This window comes from Oncorhynchus clarkii, chromosome 7, assembly GCF_045791955.1.
Source record: "Oncorhynchus clarkii lewisi isolate Uvic-CL-2024 chromosome 7, UVic_Ocla_1.0, whole genome shotgun sequence".
Lineage (NCBI taxonomy): Eukaryota > Metazoa > Chordata > Actinopteri > Salmoniformes > Salmonidae > Oncorhynchus > Oncorhynchus clarkii.
The window spans coordinates 32,426,562-32,443,417 of record NC_092153.1 but is presented as its reverse complement, the minus strand read 5'-3'; the positions used below and the strand labels follow the sequence as shown (position 1 = coordinate 32,443,417).

Below are 16,856 nucleotides of genomic sequence, written 5' to 3'. Positions count from 1 at the left end.
GCCAATTAAAGATCAGACATTAAGGGGGATAAGGGGCTCTATTTTTGGCTGGCGCTAAGAATGGCGCTCTTGTCAAACTGGGGCTCTGACATTTTCTAAGAGAGATGTGATGATGCCGGTGACCCTCATATTTTGAAATATTTCAGTTGTTTTCTGTTCTATTTGATTAGAAAGTCCTCTGTAGGCTTACCAACTATAACAAAGCCGAGTTCAACAGCAATGCTTCATTGCGTCTTTTTTATCCTGGCTATGCATATGCCAAGCAGCCTATCAAGATTTTTTTATTTTTTACTCGTGAGTGCAGTTTTGGAGGTTTAGACAATTTTCACACCTGCATAGCCTTCTTCATTTCACGTGTTTCTGTATCTATCCCCATTTCCATATACAGTGCCTTGCGAAAGTATTCGGCCCCCTTGAACTTTGCGACCTTTTGCCACATTTCAGGCTTCAAACATAAAGATATAAAACTGTATTTTTTTGTGAAGAATCAACAAACAGGGGGACACAATCATGAAGTGGAACGACATTTATTGGATATTTCAAACTTTTTTAACAAATCAAAAACTGAAAAATTGGGCGTGCAAAATTATTCAGCCCCCTTAAGTGAATACTTTGTAGCGCCACCTTTTGCTGCGATTACAGCTGTAAGTCGCTTGGGGTATGTCTCTATCAGTTTTGCACATCGAGAGACTGACATTTTTTCCCATTCCTCCTTGCAAAACAGCTCGAGCTCAGTGAGGTTGGATGGAGAGCATTTGTGAACAGCAGTTTTCAGTTCTTTCCACAGATTCTCGATTGGATTCAGGTCTGGACTTTGACTTGGCCATTCTAACACCTGGATATGTTTATTTTTGAACCATTCCATTGTAGATTTTGCTTTATGTTTTGGATCATTGTCTTGTTGGAAGACAAATCTCCGTCCCAGTCTCAGGTCTTTTGCAGACTCCATCAGGTTTTCTTCCAGAATGGTCCTGTATTTGGCTCCATCCATCTTCCCATCAATTTTAACCATCTTCCCTGTCCCTGCTGAAGAAAAGCAGGCCCAAACCATGATGCTGCCACCACCATGTTTGACAGTGGGGATGGTGTGTTCAGGGTGATGAGCTGTGTTGCTTTTACGCCAAACATAACGTTTTGCATTGTTGCCAAAAAGTTCAATTTTGGTTTCATCTGGCACCTTCTTCCACATTTGGTGTGTCTCCCAGGTGGCTTGTGGCAAACTTTAAACAACACTTTTTATGGATATCTTTAAGAAATGGCTTTCTTCTAGCCACTCTTCCATAAAGGCCAGATTTGTGCAATATACGACTGATTGTTGTCCTATGGACAGAGTCTCCCACCTCAGCTGTAGATCTCTGCAGTTCATCCAGAGTGATCATGGGCCTCTTGGCTGCATCTCTGATCAGTCTTCTCCTTGTATGAGCTGAGAGTTTAGAGGGACGGCCAGGTCTTGGTAGATTTGCAGTGGTCTGATACTCCTTCCATTTCAATATTATCGCTTGCACAGTGCTCCTTGGGATGTTTAAAGCTTGGGAAATCTTTTTGTATCCAAATCCGGCTTTAAACTTCTTCACAACAGTATCTCGGACCTGCCTGGTGTGTTCCTTGTTCTTCATGATGCTCTCTGCGCTTTTAACGGACCTCTGAGACTATCACAGTGCAGGTGCATTTATACGGAGACTTGATTACACACAGGTGGATTGTATTTATCATCATTAGTCATTTAGGTCAACATTGGATCATTCAGAGATCCTCACTGAACTTCTGGAGAGAGTTTGCTGCACTGAAAGTAAAGGGGCTGAATAATTTTGCACGCCCAATTGTTCAGTTTTTGATTTGTTAAAAAAGTTTGAAATATCCAATAAATGTCGTTCCACTTCATGATTGTGTCCCACTTGTTGTTGATTCTTCACAAAAAAATACAGTTTTATATCTTTATGTTTGAAGCCTGAAATGTGGCAAAAGGTCGCAAAGTTCAAGGGGGCCGAATACTTTCGCAAGGCACTGTATACACCCCAGCTAGCACAGTGGATCTGGGACGATTCCGGCTGAGAGTCGGGGCACTCGGCTGAGAGTCAGTCTCGGCTGACGTCATGTGGCCCGGGTCTGGGCCGCCTTCGGCAGTATTACTTATGGCTAGGATGTGGGGATTGAGCTCAGGCCGATTCCGGTGAGAGTTATCTGGCCCAAATGTATTACTTGGGGCTCGGGGCGATTGGGGCTACTCTCTGGCAGATAATTACATGGGCTGCTTTATATAATTAACATTTAATTATTTATTTTTCCATATTTCCTCAGTTTTTGTGATCAAAAAATACCTTTAACATTTAAATGAAATTCTTTTAGAGTCCTGTGTAGTATTTTGATACTTTGTGCAGGGAAATTGATAAGCATTAAACACTTCGTAGATGGAGCCTCCCGAGTGGTGCAGTGGTCTAAGACACTGCATCGCAGTGAAAACTGCATTTCTACAGATGCTGGTTCAAGACCCGTGCCGGCCTTGACCGGGAGACCCATGAGGCTACGGACAATTAACCCAGCGTCGTCCGAGTTAGGGGAGGGTTTGGCAGGCCGTGATGTCCTTGTTCCATCGCATTGTAGTGACTCCTGTGGCGGGCCAGGCGCATGCACGCTGACATGGTCACCATGCACGCTGACATGGTCACCAAGTGTATGGTGTTTCCTCTGACAAAATGTTTTTTTGTGGATGGGTATAATTTATATGTATAAAAGGTATAATAGTAATATTTAAAATGACAAAAATCAGGTAATTTTTGTATACATTTTTTTTATTTGCATCGGGCTGCTTCTAGGGGATTCTGGTAAAATGCCGGCAAAGTCAGCTGAATTCCGATAGACGGAAACGGCCCAACGTACTTAGCTGATTCTGTGCAGTCATTTATCTTGATTCCGGGCCGAGTCCGACACCTGATTCCGGGCCGATTCAATCAGTTCCAGCCCCCCGGAAGAGGCTTCTGGGCCGATTCCTCATTGATAGCTGGGGCTCATCCAACTTATTTACATTGTTCAGTCCTATAATACCATATCAACAGCAGATATCTTGCCTATTAAGTATGTACCTCACATATACAATACCATTTATAGAAGCATAATATTTTTACTTTTGGAGATGCGTGAATGTAATGTGTAAAATACCAACAGTACATGATGAAGCCATCTAGAACAGTGTGGACTGCAAACACCAAACATATTTAGCAAAACTGGATGCAATTCTACTGTTGCTATTATTCGTTACTGTATGCTATTTAATAAAGGCATCAATCCACTAATATGTGAATATTCCGTGCCCTCAAGCCAAATTGGAGTTGATGATAACGCAAACCGCCAACAGCATACACAACTTGAGACAACCGCGAATCAGTATTACAGTTTTTTTTATCGTTTTGGTACTATTTTCAAGTATATGGTGAATTTTCAAAACTCTTAGTACAAAACTCCAAATGGGTAACACTTGTACTAGCCACTCTTACATTCAAAACCTTTCATTGTGCATTCATTTTCTTTGTAGACATCTTTCGTCACACATCTGTTGATCCAAAACATATTTTTACTGTGAAATATAATGAGTACATTGGTTTATTCACCAAAACAGAATATAATGCCAGAGGTCTTTTCACAGTCCCCACGTCCAGAACAGACGATGGGAGGTGCACAGTATATGGAACTCTACTCATATCACATCTATTCCACATCACTATTCCTCTATTCCACAAGTAAATCATGCAAGCAGTAAAATCTGATAAAAAAACGGATAAAAATAAACCTCATGGAACAACAGGGAATATGAAGAGACACACAGTCACAGACACACGCATATGACAACATGCGCACTATACACACATGTAGACATGGATTCTGTGTTGCAAATATGTGACAGAGTAGTGGCCTGAGGGCAAACAGTTAATGTGTTGTGAAATTTGTTGTGAAATGTATTGTAATGTTTTTAAAATGGAATATAACTGCCTTAATTTTGATGGACCACAGGAAAAATAGATGCTGCATTGGCATTTGTAATAAATAATAATACATATTAGATATTTTGAATTAAGTTACTGTAATAACCAGTAAATCCAACAGCAAAACATTATCTATATTGGCCTTTGAAAGTAGTATGCGACAGCACTGTAAATTACAGTACATTACACCGTTTTCAAATTAGGCAATACACGAACTACCCATACAAATTTACTGAGCATCACATTTCCATAATGATCATTGAAGACATCTTTCATGATGTAATCAAATGAAATAAATTAAACTATGTTTAACAGGCACTAGTTTGAATCAAGCCTGTCTCGAGCCTTTGGCCATAGGTTCTTATTGAAATCACAGTAAATATCCTCATTGTTCATGCACCTGGGAAAAAATATTTTGGCCTGGTGAATCTAAGCCTGAGATAGATCTTGATTGAAGTCATTGCATGCCTCATCCATGGCCTGAAGGAGGGTGGTACACTCATGGGGATGGCAATCATACAGTGCATTCGGAAAGTATTCAGACCTCTTGACTTTTTCCAAATTCTGCTGTGTTACAGCCTTATTATACAATGGATTGAACAGCCCCCCCCATCAATCTACACACAATACCCCATAATGACAAAGCAAAAACAGGTTTTTAGAAATGCAAATATCACATTTACGTACGTTTTCAGACCCTTTACTCAGCACTTTGTTGACACACGTTTGAAAGAGATTACAGCCTCGAGTCTTCTTGGGTATGACGCCACAACCATGGCACACCTGTATTTGGGGAGTTTCTCCCATTCTTCTCTGCAGATCCTCTCAAGCACAGTCAGGTTGGATGGGGAGCATTGCTGCACAGCTATTTTCAGGTCTCTCCAGAGATGTTAGATCGGGTTCAAGTCCGGGCTTTGGTTGGGCCACTCAAGGACATTGAGACTTTTCCTGAAGCAACTCCTGGGTCATTGTCCTGTTGGAAGGTGAAACTTCGCCCCAGTCTGAAGTCCTGAGCGCTCTGGAGCAGGTTTTCATGAAGGATCTCTCTGTACTTTGCTCCGTTCATCTTTCCCTTGATCCTGACTAATCTCCCAGTCCCTGGCATTCAGGCCAAAGAGTTCAATCTTGGTTTCATCAGAGCAGAGAATCTTGTGCCTTTTGGCAAACTCCAAGTGGACTGTCATGTGCCTTTTACTGAGGAGCGGCTTCTGTCTGGCCACTCTACTACCATAAAGACCTGATTGGTGGAGTCCTGCAGAGATGGTTGTCATTCCGGAAGATTCTCCCATCTCCACAGAGGAACTCTGGAGTTCTGTCAGAGTGACCATCAGGTTATTGGCGCTTCTCCCTCGATTGCTCAGTTTGGCTCTGGGAAGAGTCTTTTTTAGTGGTTCCAAACGTCTTCCATTTAAGAATGAAAGACCCTAACCCTAACCCTTTGCTTTTTCATTATGGGGTATTGTGTGTAGATTGACAAGGCTTTTTTTTATTTAATCAATTTTATAATAAGGCTGTAACGTAACAAAATGTGGAGAAAGTCAAGGGATCTGAATTACATTCCGTCTTGTAATCGTGTATTGTATCTTACAATATTGTACTTACAGTGCCTTCAGAAAGTATTCAGACTATGTTTATTTAACCTTTATTTTAACTAGGCAAGTACGTTAAGAACAAATTCCTATTTACAATGACGCCCTGCCACGGCCAAACCGTAACCCGGATGATGCTGGGACAATTGTGAGCCGTCCTATGGAACTCCCAATCACGGCCAGTTGTGAAACAGCCTGGAATCAAACCAGGGTCTGTAGTGACACCTCTAGGACTGAGATGCAGTGCCTTAGACCACTGCGCCACTCGGGAGCCCCTAAAACTTTTCCCACAATTTGTTGTGTTACAGCCTGCATTTAAAATGGATAAAATTGAGATATTTTTTGTCAATGGCCTACATACAATGCCAAAGTGGAATTATGTTTTTCCTTTTTACAAATTAATAAAAATTTAAAGCTGAAATGTCCCGAGTCAATAAGTAAGTTGTTATGGCAAGCCTAAATAAGTTCAGGAGTAAAAATGTGCTTATTAACAAGTCACATACTAATTCCATGGACTCACTCTGTGTGCAATAATAGTGTTAAACATGCTTTTTGAATGACTACTTCATCTGTATTTGTATTTATTATGGATCCCCATTAGCTGCCAAAGCAGCAGCTACTCTTCCTGGGGTGCAGCAAAATTAAGGCAGTTAATACAATTTTAAAACATTACAATACATTCACAGACTTCACAACACACTGTGTGCCCTCAGGCCCCTACTCCACCACTACCATATTACTAAATCCATGTGTATGTATAGTGCATATGTTACTATGTGTGTGTGTGTGTATATATGCATGTGTCTGTGCCAGTGATTGTGTTGCTTCACAGTCCCCGCTGTTTCAAAAGGTGTTTTTTTTATCTGTTTTTTTAAATCAAATTTTACTGCTTGTGTCAGTTACTTGATGTGGAATAGAGTTCCATGTATTCATGGCTCTATGTAGTACTATGTGCCTCCAATAGTCTGTTCTGTGAAGAGACCTCTTGTGGCATGTCTTGTGGGGTATGCATGGGTGTCCGAGCTATGTGCTAGTAGTTTAGACAGACAGCTCGGTGCACTCAACATTTCAATACCTCTCATAAGTAAAAGTAGTGATGAAGTCAATCTCTCCTCCACTTTCAGCCAGGAGAGATTGACATGCATATTATTAATATTAGCTCTCTGTGTACACCCAAGGGCCTGCTGTGCTGCCCTGTTCTGAGCCAATTGCAATTTTCCTACGTCCTTTTTTGTGGCACCTGACCACACGACTGAACAGTAGTCAAGGTGCGACAAAACTAGGGTCTGTAGGACCTGCCTTGTTGATAGTGTTGTTAAGAAGGCAAAGCATCACTTTATTATAGACAGACTTCTCCCATCTTAGCTACTACTGCATCAATATTTTTTGACCATGACAGTTTACAATCTGGTGTTACTCCAAGCAGTTTAGTCATCTCAATTTGCTCAATTTCCACATTATTTATTACAAGATTTATTGAGGTTTAGGGTGTAGTGAGTATTTTGTTCCAAATACAATGCTTTTAGTTTTGGAAATATTTAGGGCTAACTTATTCCTTGCCACCCACTCTGAAACTAACTGCAGCTCTTTGTTGAGTGTTGCAGACATTTCAGTTGCTGTAGTAGCTGACGTGTATAGTGCTAAGTCATCCGCATACATAGAAACTCTGACTTTGCTCAAAATCAGTGGCATGTCATTAGTAAAAATGTAAAAAAGCAAGGGGCCTAAACAGCTACCCTGGGGAATTCCTGATTGTAACTGGATTATATTTGAGAGGCTTCCATTAAAGAACACCCTCTGTGTTCTGTTAGAAAAGTAACTCTTTAGCCACATTATAGCAGGGGGTGTAAAGCCATAACACATCCGTTTGGGGGCTGCATCATGTTATGGGTATGCTTGTACTCGTTAAGGACTGGGGAGTGTTTCAGGATATAAAAAAAAAACAGAATGGAGCAAAGCACATGTAAAATCCTAGAGGAAAACCTGGTTCAGTCTGCCAGACACTGGGAGATCAATTCATCTTTCAGCAGGACAACAACCTAAAACACAAGGCCAAATCTACACTGGAGTTGCTTACTAAGAAGACAGTGAATGTACCTGAGTGGCCGAGTTACAGTTTTGACTTAAATCTACCTACAAATCTAAGGCAAGACCTGAAAATGGTTGTCTAGCTATGATCAACAACACATTTAACAGAGCTTATGAAAGAATTTTGAAAATAATAATGGGAAAATCTTGCACAATCCAGGTTTGGAAAGCTTTTAGACACTTACGCATAAATACTGGCAGCTGTAATCGCTGCCAAAGGTGGTTCTACAAATTATTGACTTAGGGTTGTGAATACTTACAGTACTAGTCAATATTTTTGATACCACTACTCATTGAAGGGATTTTCTTTATTTTCACTATTTTACACATTGTTGGATAATAGTAGACATCAAAACTATCACATTACACATGTTATCGTGTATCATGTATGTATCATATGCCGAGCAGTTGTTGGCTGCTTTTCCTTCACTCTGCAGTCCAACTCATCCCAAACCATCTCAATTTGGTTGAGGTCAGGTGATTGTGGAGGCCAGGTCATCGGATGCAGCACTAAATCACTCTCCGTCTTGGTCAAATAGCCCTTACACAGCCTGGAGGTGTGTTTTGGGTTATTTTCCTGTTGAAAAACAAATGATAGTCCCACTAAGCGCAAACCAGATGGGGTGGTGTATCGCTGCAGAATGCTGTGGTAGCCATGCTGGTGAAGTGTGCCTTGAATTCTAAATAAAATCACTGACAGGGTCACCAGCAAAGCACCATCACATCATGCTTCATGGTGGGAACCACACATGTGGAGATCATCCATTCATCAACTCTGCTTCTCACAAAGACAAGGCGGTTGGAACCAAATATCTCAAATTTGGACTCCAGACCCAAGGACAGATTGCCTTGGGAATAATGTCCATTACTCGTGTTTCTTGGACCAAGCAAGTCTCTTCTTATTGGTGTCCTTTAGTAGTGGTTTCTTTGCAGCAATTCGACCATGAAGGCCTGATTCACGCAGTCTCCTTGGAACAGTTGATGTTGAGATGTGTCTGTTATTTGAACTCTGTGAGGCATTTATTTGGCTGAAATTTCTGAGGCTGGTAACTCTAATGAACTTATCCTCTGCAGCAGAGGTAACTCTGTGTCTTCCTTTCCTGTGGCAGTTCTCATTGGAGCCAGTTTCATCATAGTGCTTGAAGGTTTTTGCGACTGCACTTGAAGAAACTTTTACAGTTCTTGAAATTTTCCAGATTGACTAACCTTCATGTCTTAAAGTAATGATAGACTGTCATTTCTCTTTGCTTATTTGAGCTGTTCTTGCTATAATATGGACTTGGTATTTTACCAAATAGGGCTATCTTCGGTATACCACCCCTACCTTGTCACAATAGATCTGATTGGCTCAAACATATTAAGAACTAAATACATTTTACAAATACAATTTTAAGAAGGCACAACTGTTAATCAAAATGCATTCCAGCTTCCTCTTGAAGCTGGTTGAGAGAATGCCAAGAGTGTACAAAGTTGTCATCAAGGCAAAGGGTGGCTACTTTGAATATATTTTGATTTGTTTAACACTTTTGTGGTTGCTACATGATTCCATATGTGTTATTTCATAGTTTGGATGTCTTCACTATTATTCTACAATGTAGAAAATAGTAAAAATAAAGAAAAATGTTTGACTGTTACTCTATGTAAATTCGATATTTCTCTATTTCATTCTCAATAAATTTGCTAACATTTATAAAAACATGTTTTCACTTTGTCATTATGGGGTAGGTTGTAAATGGGTGGAGAAACGAAAATATATTTAATCCATTTTGAATTCAGGCTGTAACACAAGAAAATGTGGAATAAGTCAAGGGGTATGAATACTTTCTGAAGACACTGCATGTATTGTTGTGGTCTGTTTTTGACTCACTTGATAAGAGCATGGCACGAGCAACACCAGAGTTGTGGGTTTGAATCCAACTGGGGTCACATACCACAATGGTGGATTCTTGTCACTTGGATAAATGTGTCTGCTAAGTAAATTGCATATATTACAGTATTACAGTACTGTATTGGCCAATTCAATTTTAGGAAAGCAGTGTGGAATTTGGATTATTTGCGTATTGATATTGTGTTACTGCACTGAATGAGCTAGAAACACAAGCATTTCGTAACATCAGCTAATCTCTGTATGTAACCAATAAACTTTGATTTAATTTGTTACATCCAGTACATCTCTAATCTTTTCAATATCCCATTTTTTTAAACATTTACTGTGAAGTTAAATCATCATAGTAGTACATTTGAGGCAATTACTTTATAGGATCATGTATTTCAATGTGAAACATGTATTTATAGATGAAACACTGATTAAGATGTGAAAAAGTGACTATGATTTGGTTTGATGTACTTAGTCAATTGAAAATGTGCTTAGAGTTTTATGCAACTGCCTTTTCGATAATCTGTTTTGAGTTTTTTGTTAAGAGTTGTGAAAATTGCACCAAAGTGATAAAAAAAAACTGTAAGCCATAGAGGGCGTTCATTGGCCTGGAAGTGGTCAAGCAATCATCAAACTAACTATTGCGCCCATTATTAACCCGCTTTGAAAATAGCAAATATATTTGACACCCACAACTCGACAGTGCTGCAGTAAGATTGACCATTGCGCTAGGTTTGTTAATATATATACATTGGGGAGAACAAGTATTTGATACACTGCTGATTTTTCAGGTTTTCCTACTTACAAAGCACGTAGAGGTCTCTAATTTGTATCATAGGTACACTTCAACTGTGAGAGACGGAATATAAAACAAATATCCAGAAAATCACATTGTATGATTTAAGTAATTAATTTGCATTTTATTGCATGACATAAGTATTTGATACATCAGAAAAGCAGAACTTAATATTTGGTACAGAAACCTTTGTTTGCAATTACAGAGATCATACGTTTCCTGTAGTTCTTGACCAGGTTTGCACACACTGCAGCAGGGATTTTGGCCCACTCCTCCATACAGACCTTCTCCAGATCCTTCAGGTTTCACTGGGCAATATGGACTTTCAGCTCCCTCCAAAGATTTTCTATTGGGTTCAGGTCTGGAGACTGGCTAGGCCACTCCAGGACCTTGAGATGCTTCTTACGGAGCCACTCCTTAGTTGCCCTGGCTGTGTTTCGGGTCGTTGTCATGCTGGAAGACCCAGCCACGACCCATCTTCAATGCTCTTACAGAGGGAAGGAGGTTGTTGGCCAAGATCTCGCGATACATGGCCCCATCCATCCTCCCCTCAATACGGTGCAGTCGTCCTGTCCCCTTTGCAGAAAAGCATCCCCAAAGAATGATGTTTCCACCTCCATGCTTCATGGTTGGGATGGTGTTCTTGGGGTTGTACTCATCCTTCTTCTTCCTCAAAACACAGCGAGTGGAGTTTAGACCAAAAAGCTCTATTTTTGTCTCATCAGACCACATGACCTTCTCCCATTTCTCCTCTGGATCATCCAGATGGTCATTGGCAAACTTCAGACGGGCCTGGACATGCGCTGGCTTGAGCAGGGGGACCTTGCGTGAGCTGCAGGATTTTAATAGTGTGTTACTAATGGTTTTCTTTGAGACTGTGGTCCCAGCTCTCTTCAGGTCATTGACCAGGTCCTGTCGTGTAGTTCTGGGCTGATCCCTCACCTTCCTCATGATCATTGATGCCCCACGAGGTGAGATCTTGCATGGAGCCCTAGACCGAGGGTGATTGACCGTCATCTTGAACTTCTTCCATTTTCCAATAATTGCGCCAACAGTTGTTGCCTTCTCACCAAGCTGCTTGCCTATTGTCCTGTAGCCCATCCCAGCCTTGTGCAGGTCTACAATTTTAGCCCTGATGTCCTTACACAGCTCTCTGGTCTTGGCCATTGTGGAGAGGTTGGAGTCTGTTTGATTGAGTGTGTGGACAGGTGTCTTTTATACAGGTAACGAGTTCAAACAGGTGCAGTTATTACAGGTAATGAGTGGAGAACAGGAGGGCTTCTTAAAGAAAAACTAACAGGTCTGTGAGAGCCGGAATTCTTACTGGTTGGTAGGTGATCAAATACTTATGTCATGCAATAAAATGCTAATTATTACTTAAAAACTATACAATCTGATTTTCTGGATTTTTGTTTTAGATTCCGTCTCTCACAGTTGAAGTGCACCTATGATAAAAATTGCAGACCTCTACGTGCTTTGTAAGTAGAAAAACCTGCAAAATCGGCAGTGTATCAAATACTTGTTCTCCCCACTGTATATATATTTTTATTATTTATTGAACCTTTATTTAACTAGGCAATTCAGTTAAAAACAAATTCTTATTTACAATGACGGCCTACATAGAGTCCAGTTTTGATCCAAATTCATACCAAAGCTTAATTACAGTAGGATCTCAGATAAGTTGGTAATGGACATTGTTCGTAATACTGAAATGTTTGTTACTTTGAAATAAACAGAGTACATTTTGTGGGAAAATCTTACATTTTTTATTTTACCTTTATTTAACTAGGCAAGTCAGTTAAGAACAAATTCTTATTTTCAATGACGGCCTAGGAACAGTGGGTTAACTGCCTGTTCAGGGGCAGAACGACAGATTTGTACCTTGTCAGCTCGGGGGTTTGAACTTGCAACCTCCCAGTTACTAGTCCAACGCTCTAACCACCATGCTACCCTGCCGCCCCATGTCTAAACATGTTTTAACTGTTTAGCCGAATATTGTTTTTTCACAAGTTTTTTTTTCCTCACACAAAATGTTTCACCCCACCACTGTTTTGGTAAAGAGATGAGGGATGGGGCATGACAGTTGAACTAAGCTAAGTTATATTTGCAGATTGCCCCTTTAAAGCAACCTTTACATTAGTCTGTTGCCTACAGAAGATTTTTAATAACATATCGATATTGCCTGTTCGGCTGACCAGTAAATCCGTAACTCCGAGTTTTGGGATTCTTTGTCTCATCAGCATTGACATTTTTTCCAATTAAGTTTTTGATTTTCTTAGAAGTGTATATATTTTGTGGGTATATTATGTATGCTTATACCAAATGGGAGGATCATAGAATGATGTGCTACAGACAGTATTGAGCAAGGAAAGAAACTACTTGAGTGTAACTAAAATACATTTTAATCAAGGTCTTTATAAAATCTAATCTTGATTAGAAAACATATACTGAAAAACCAAATGGTCTCTAAGTCAGTCATTACGTTTCCAGAGCTCATGGAGCTCAATCAAACAGACTCCAACCTCTCCACAATGGCCAAAAATATTCTGATGTATAAACGAAACTGCAATGTTTGAATTTTATTTTTGCTTTCCAAAAAGATTCAACATCCTCTTTTCTTATGTCTGGGTATCTATAGTTGAAGTTGGAAGTTTACATACACCTTAGCCAAATACATTTAAACTCAGTTTATACAATTCCTGACATTTAATCTTAGTAAAAATTCCCTGTTTTAGGTCAGTTATGATCACCACTTTATTTTAAGAATGTGAAATGTCAGAATAATAGTAGAGAGAATGATTTATTTTAGCTTTACTCCTGACAGAGCTGGTGTAACGGAGTCAGGTTTGCAGTTCTCCTTGCTCACACACGCTTTTTCAGTTCTCCCCACAAATTTTCTATAGGGTTGAGTTCAGGGCTTTGTGATGGCCCCTCCAATACTTTGTTGTCCTTAAGCCATTTTGCCACAACTTTGGAAGTATGCTTGGGGTCATTGTACATTTGGAAGACCCATTTGCATCCAATCATTACCTTCCTGACTGATGTCTTGAGATGTTGCTTCAATATATCCACATATTTTTCCTACCTCATTGTGCCATCTATTTTGTGAAGTGCACAAGACCCTCCTGTAGCAAAGCACCCCCACAACATGATGCTGCCACCCCCGTGCTTCACAGTTGGGATGGTGTTCTTCGGCTTGCAAGCCTCCCCCTTTTTCCTCCAAACTTAACGATACTCGTTAAGGTCAAACAGTTCTATTTCTGCTCCATCAGACCAGAGGACATTTCTCCAAAATGTATGATCTTTGTCCCCATGTGCAGTTGCAAACCGTAGTCTGGCTTTTCAATGGCGGTTTTGGAGCAGTGGCTTCTTCCTAGCTGAGCAGCCTTTCATGTTATGTCGATATAGGACTCGTTTTACTGAGGAATATTTTTGTACCCGTTTCCTCCAGCATCTTCACAAGGTCCTTTGGTGTTGTTCTGGGATTGATTTGCACTTTTCGCACCAAAGTACGTTCATCTCTAGGAGACAGAACGCGTCTCCTTCCTGAGCGGTATGATGGCTACGTGGTCCCATAGTGTTTATACTATTGTTTGTACAGATGAACGTGTTACCTTCAGGCGTTTGGAAATTGCTCCCAAATATGAACCAGACTTGTGGAGGTCTATAATTTTTTGAATTTGTTAACAAGAAATTTGTGGAGTGGTTGAAAAACAAGTTTTAATGACTCCAATCTAAGTGTATGTAAACTTCCGATTTCAACTGTAAGTTGTACACTTCATCAGGGACAACATGCCCATCAAAGCTTTCAAGCACAAAAATGTATGAACCAGAATAAGCTTCACAAAATATAAAATGGTAAATTGTCCAGATTAACCAGACTGGCTGAAACTCCACCCTCAATGCCCAACAAATGTTTGAACGTGGCTATGCAAGTAAAGCTTGGATTATTTTTTGCATGTGGAAAGCCAAAAAACAGAAGATTTTACTTCATCTACTAACATAAAATAAAAACATACTGCCATAACTTGCAGGAATGAAAAAACGACCACAGACTGTAAAATGTCAAACTTTTAAAGAGAGAAGATTGAAGGGGAAAAAAATCTATTATACAGTGTCCCACCAATCTGGGTTTTTCGTGTCTTGCTATGAGAGATCATCAGTGAGCAAGAGGGATCAGGAGCTGGGTAGCCTTCACAGAGTCAGGGAAAAGGTTGTGATATGTTGGGAGAGGGACATATGCCGCTGTGATCATTTTACCTGTGAAGAAAATGTTAAGGATATTATGACAGTTTAGAAAAAAACATATATATTTTTAAATGACTGCGTCAATGACAATTCATAATTGAGTACCACATTCTTTAGTCAGTCCCTCTTACCTGCAAAATATCGACCATGTAATGCGTTTACTGCAGCCATGGCAGCAGGAACGGATGGACATTTCACATACACGTTGCCCTAAAAAAATTATAATAACTTTATTGAGTTGCTATTTAAGACAGCAACCATTTCAAAACCATTCAAATACACTTAAAAGTCTTACTTCAGTGGAATTCTTGTCAACGTATATGTGCACAACTCCTCCATGTTTGTTGCATTCCTCAATGACATCATGCTGAATGTCAACATCCCAGCCTGGGTTATCTTCACTGTAAAATCAGAAGGGAAATTATCACCCACAAAGTACTAGTGATTGGGGACCAGTCTATGGGAACAAATAACATCTTAAGGTCTAAGAAGTCTTAAGTTTGTGTACTTTCATCAGCTGGCCTCCTTGGGATACGAATATGCTAGATTGAACAACTTGATTAAATGTTAAATACTTACGACCGAGGGTTGAACATGTTAGACAGCTGGAAACAGTGTGTAGCAAGTGGCTGTGAGGGTAAGTTCATAGCTGTATTCATGTTCACATTCATGGCAGGATTCATGGCAGCTAAAAGTAAAAAATAAATTAAAAAAATTAAAGTGTAAAAATGCATCATATCACATTAAAATAACTAAACTATGTGCTAGAAATGTTACATTTATTAATGTTCCTTATTATTTATGTTCAGTTCAGCCTAATTCTGACACTAGTCTCACAACAGACCAGCTCCTCACATCAAATCAACCAATCAGTGTCTTACTTGCAAACCAACAGATTTGATCAATGCTGGATGATATTAGCCTTCTCCAAATAGCTCAGAGAAAAGCAATAATGGCAGTCAGATAGGCTTGTCCAATTAATCATCATTTTATTACCTGATACAGCGGCCATGGCACCAATAGCAATGGCCCCACCCATCTGCAGGGCTTGCTGTGCTGCTGGGGGAATCTGCAGTCCCGTGCCTGAAAGACAGAAGACATAGGGCTTGACATTCGTCCTTGTTCACACTTTATGATACGGTTCTTAAAGCTGAATTATGTAGCTTTTAGTATTTTTTAATACTCAAAAGTTATAATAAGTCACAAATGTGATTCATCTGTGATAATTTTGCCCCACCAGCCTGCCTGGAAACCGCTCCATTCATTTTCCCTGTCGGGTCAGTATTCCCACCAGATTTAGTGCTGCACATACTGAATAACGTAATGAATGATGAGTTCCACTATGAGCTCAGCTGACAAAATTTAATATATTTGGGCCAAAGAGTCTTCGCTTTCGCTAGTGTATAGCTTACAGTTATGGCAGCTGCGCAATCAAACCCAAAGAAATTGGGAACTTTGGAGAGCCAACAGGCAAAAACGGAAAACATTATTAATATTTTTTAACCTTCATTGAACTAGGCAAGTCAGTTAAGAACAAATTCTTATTTACAATGAGTGCCTACCGGGGTAACAGTGGGTTAACTGCCTTGTTCAGGTGCAGAATGACACATTTTTACCTCGTCAGCTCTGGGATTCGATCCAGCAACCGTGCGGTTACTGGCCCAAAGCTCTAACCACTAGGATACCTGCCACACCAAAATAACCTTAGAAACCAGCCCAAAATTACTGAACCTCGGATTTGCATTCAAACTGGGCTAGCTAGCTCAACTCAAATCTGACCAAGACCAGATTTATTTTCTGTTGAAAAAATATTGGCACCCTTGCAAAAATAATGCAATTTTTTTCTCCAGAAAACGATTGAAATGTAAACATATTTTGGTATCCACATACACTACTGTTCAAAAGTTTGGGGTCACTCAGAAATGTCCTTGTTTTTTAAAGAAAAGCAAATTTTTTCCCATTAAAATAACATCAAATTGATCAGAAATACAGTGTAGACTTTGTTAATGTTGTAAATAACTATTGTAGCTGGAAATGACAGATTTTTGTATTGAATATCTACATAGGCGTAGAGGCCCATTATCAGCAACCATCACTCCTGTGTTCCAATGGCAAGTTGTGTTAGCTAATCCACGTTTATCATTATAAAAGGCTAATTGATCATTAGAAAACCCTTTTGCAATTATGATAGCACAGCTGAAAATTGTTGTGCTAATTAAAGAAGCAATAAAACTGACCTTCTTTAGACTAGTTGAGTATCTGGAGCATCAGCAATTGTTGGT

At 39.8% G+C, this 16,856-nt stretch overlaps 1 protein-coding gene across 7 annotated transcripts in view; it reads right to left on the bottom strand.

The window, feature by feature from the left end:
* Positions 1-12,705: 12,705 nt before the first annotated feature.
* The window catches only part of LOC139413199 (RNA-binding protein 39-like), a 53,547-nt gene continuing 49,396 nt past the window's right edge, over positions 12,706-16,856 (bottom strand). For all 7 annotated transcript variants that reach the window (XM_071160308.1, XM_071160301.1, XM_071160307.1 and 4 more), the window contains 5 exons: positions 15,571-15,657; positions 15,154-15,262; positions 14,870-14,975; positions 14,706-14,784; positions 12,706-14,586 (listed from right to left, as the gene is read on the bottom strand). In XM_071160308.1, the coding sequence (XP_071016409.1) occupies positions 14,486-14,586; positions 14,706-14,784; positions 14,870-14,975; positions 15,154-15,262; positions 15,571-15,657 (482 nt within the window). In that variant the 3' untranslated portion in view covers positions 12,706-14,485. The remainder of the gene's footprint in view (positions 14,587-14,705; positions 14,785-14,869; positions 14,976-15,153; positions 15,263-15,570; positions 15,658-16,856) is intronic.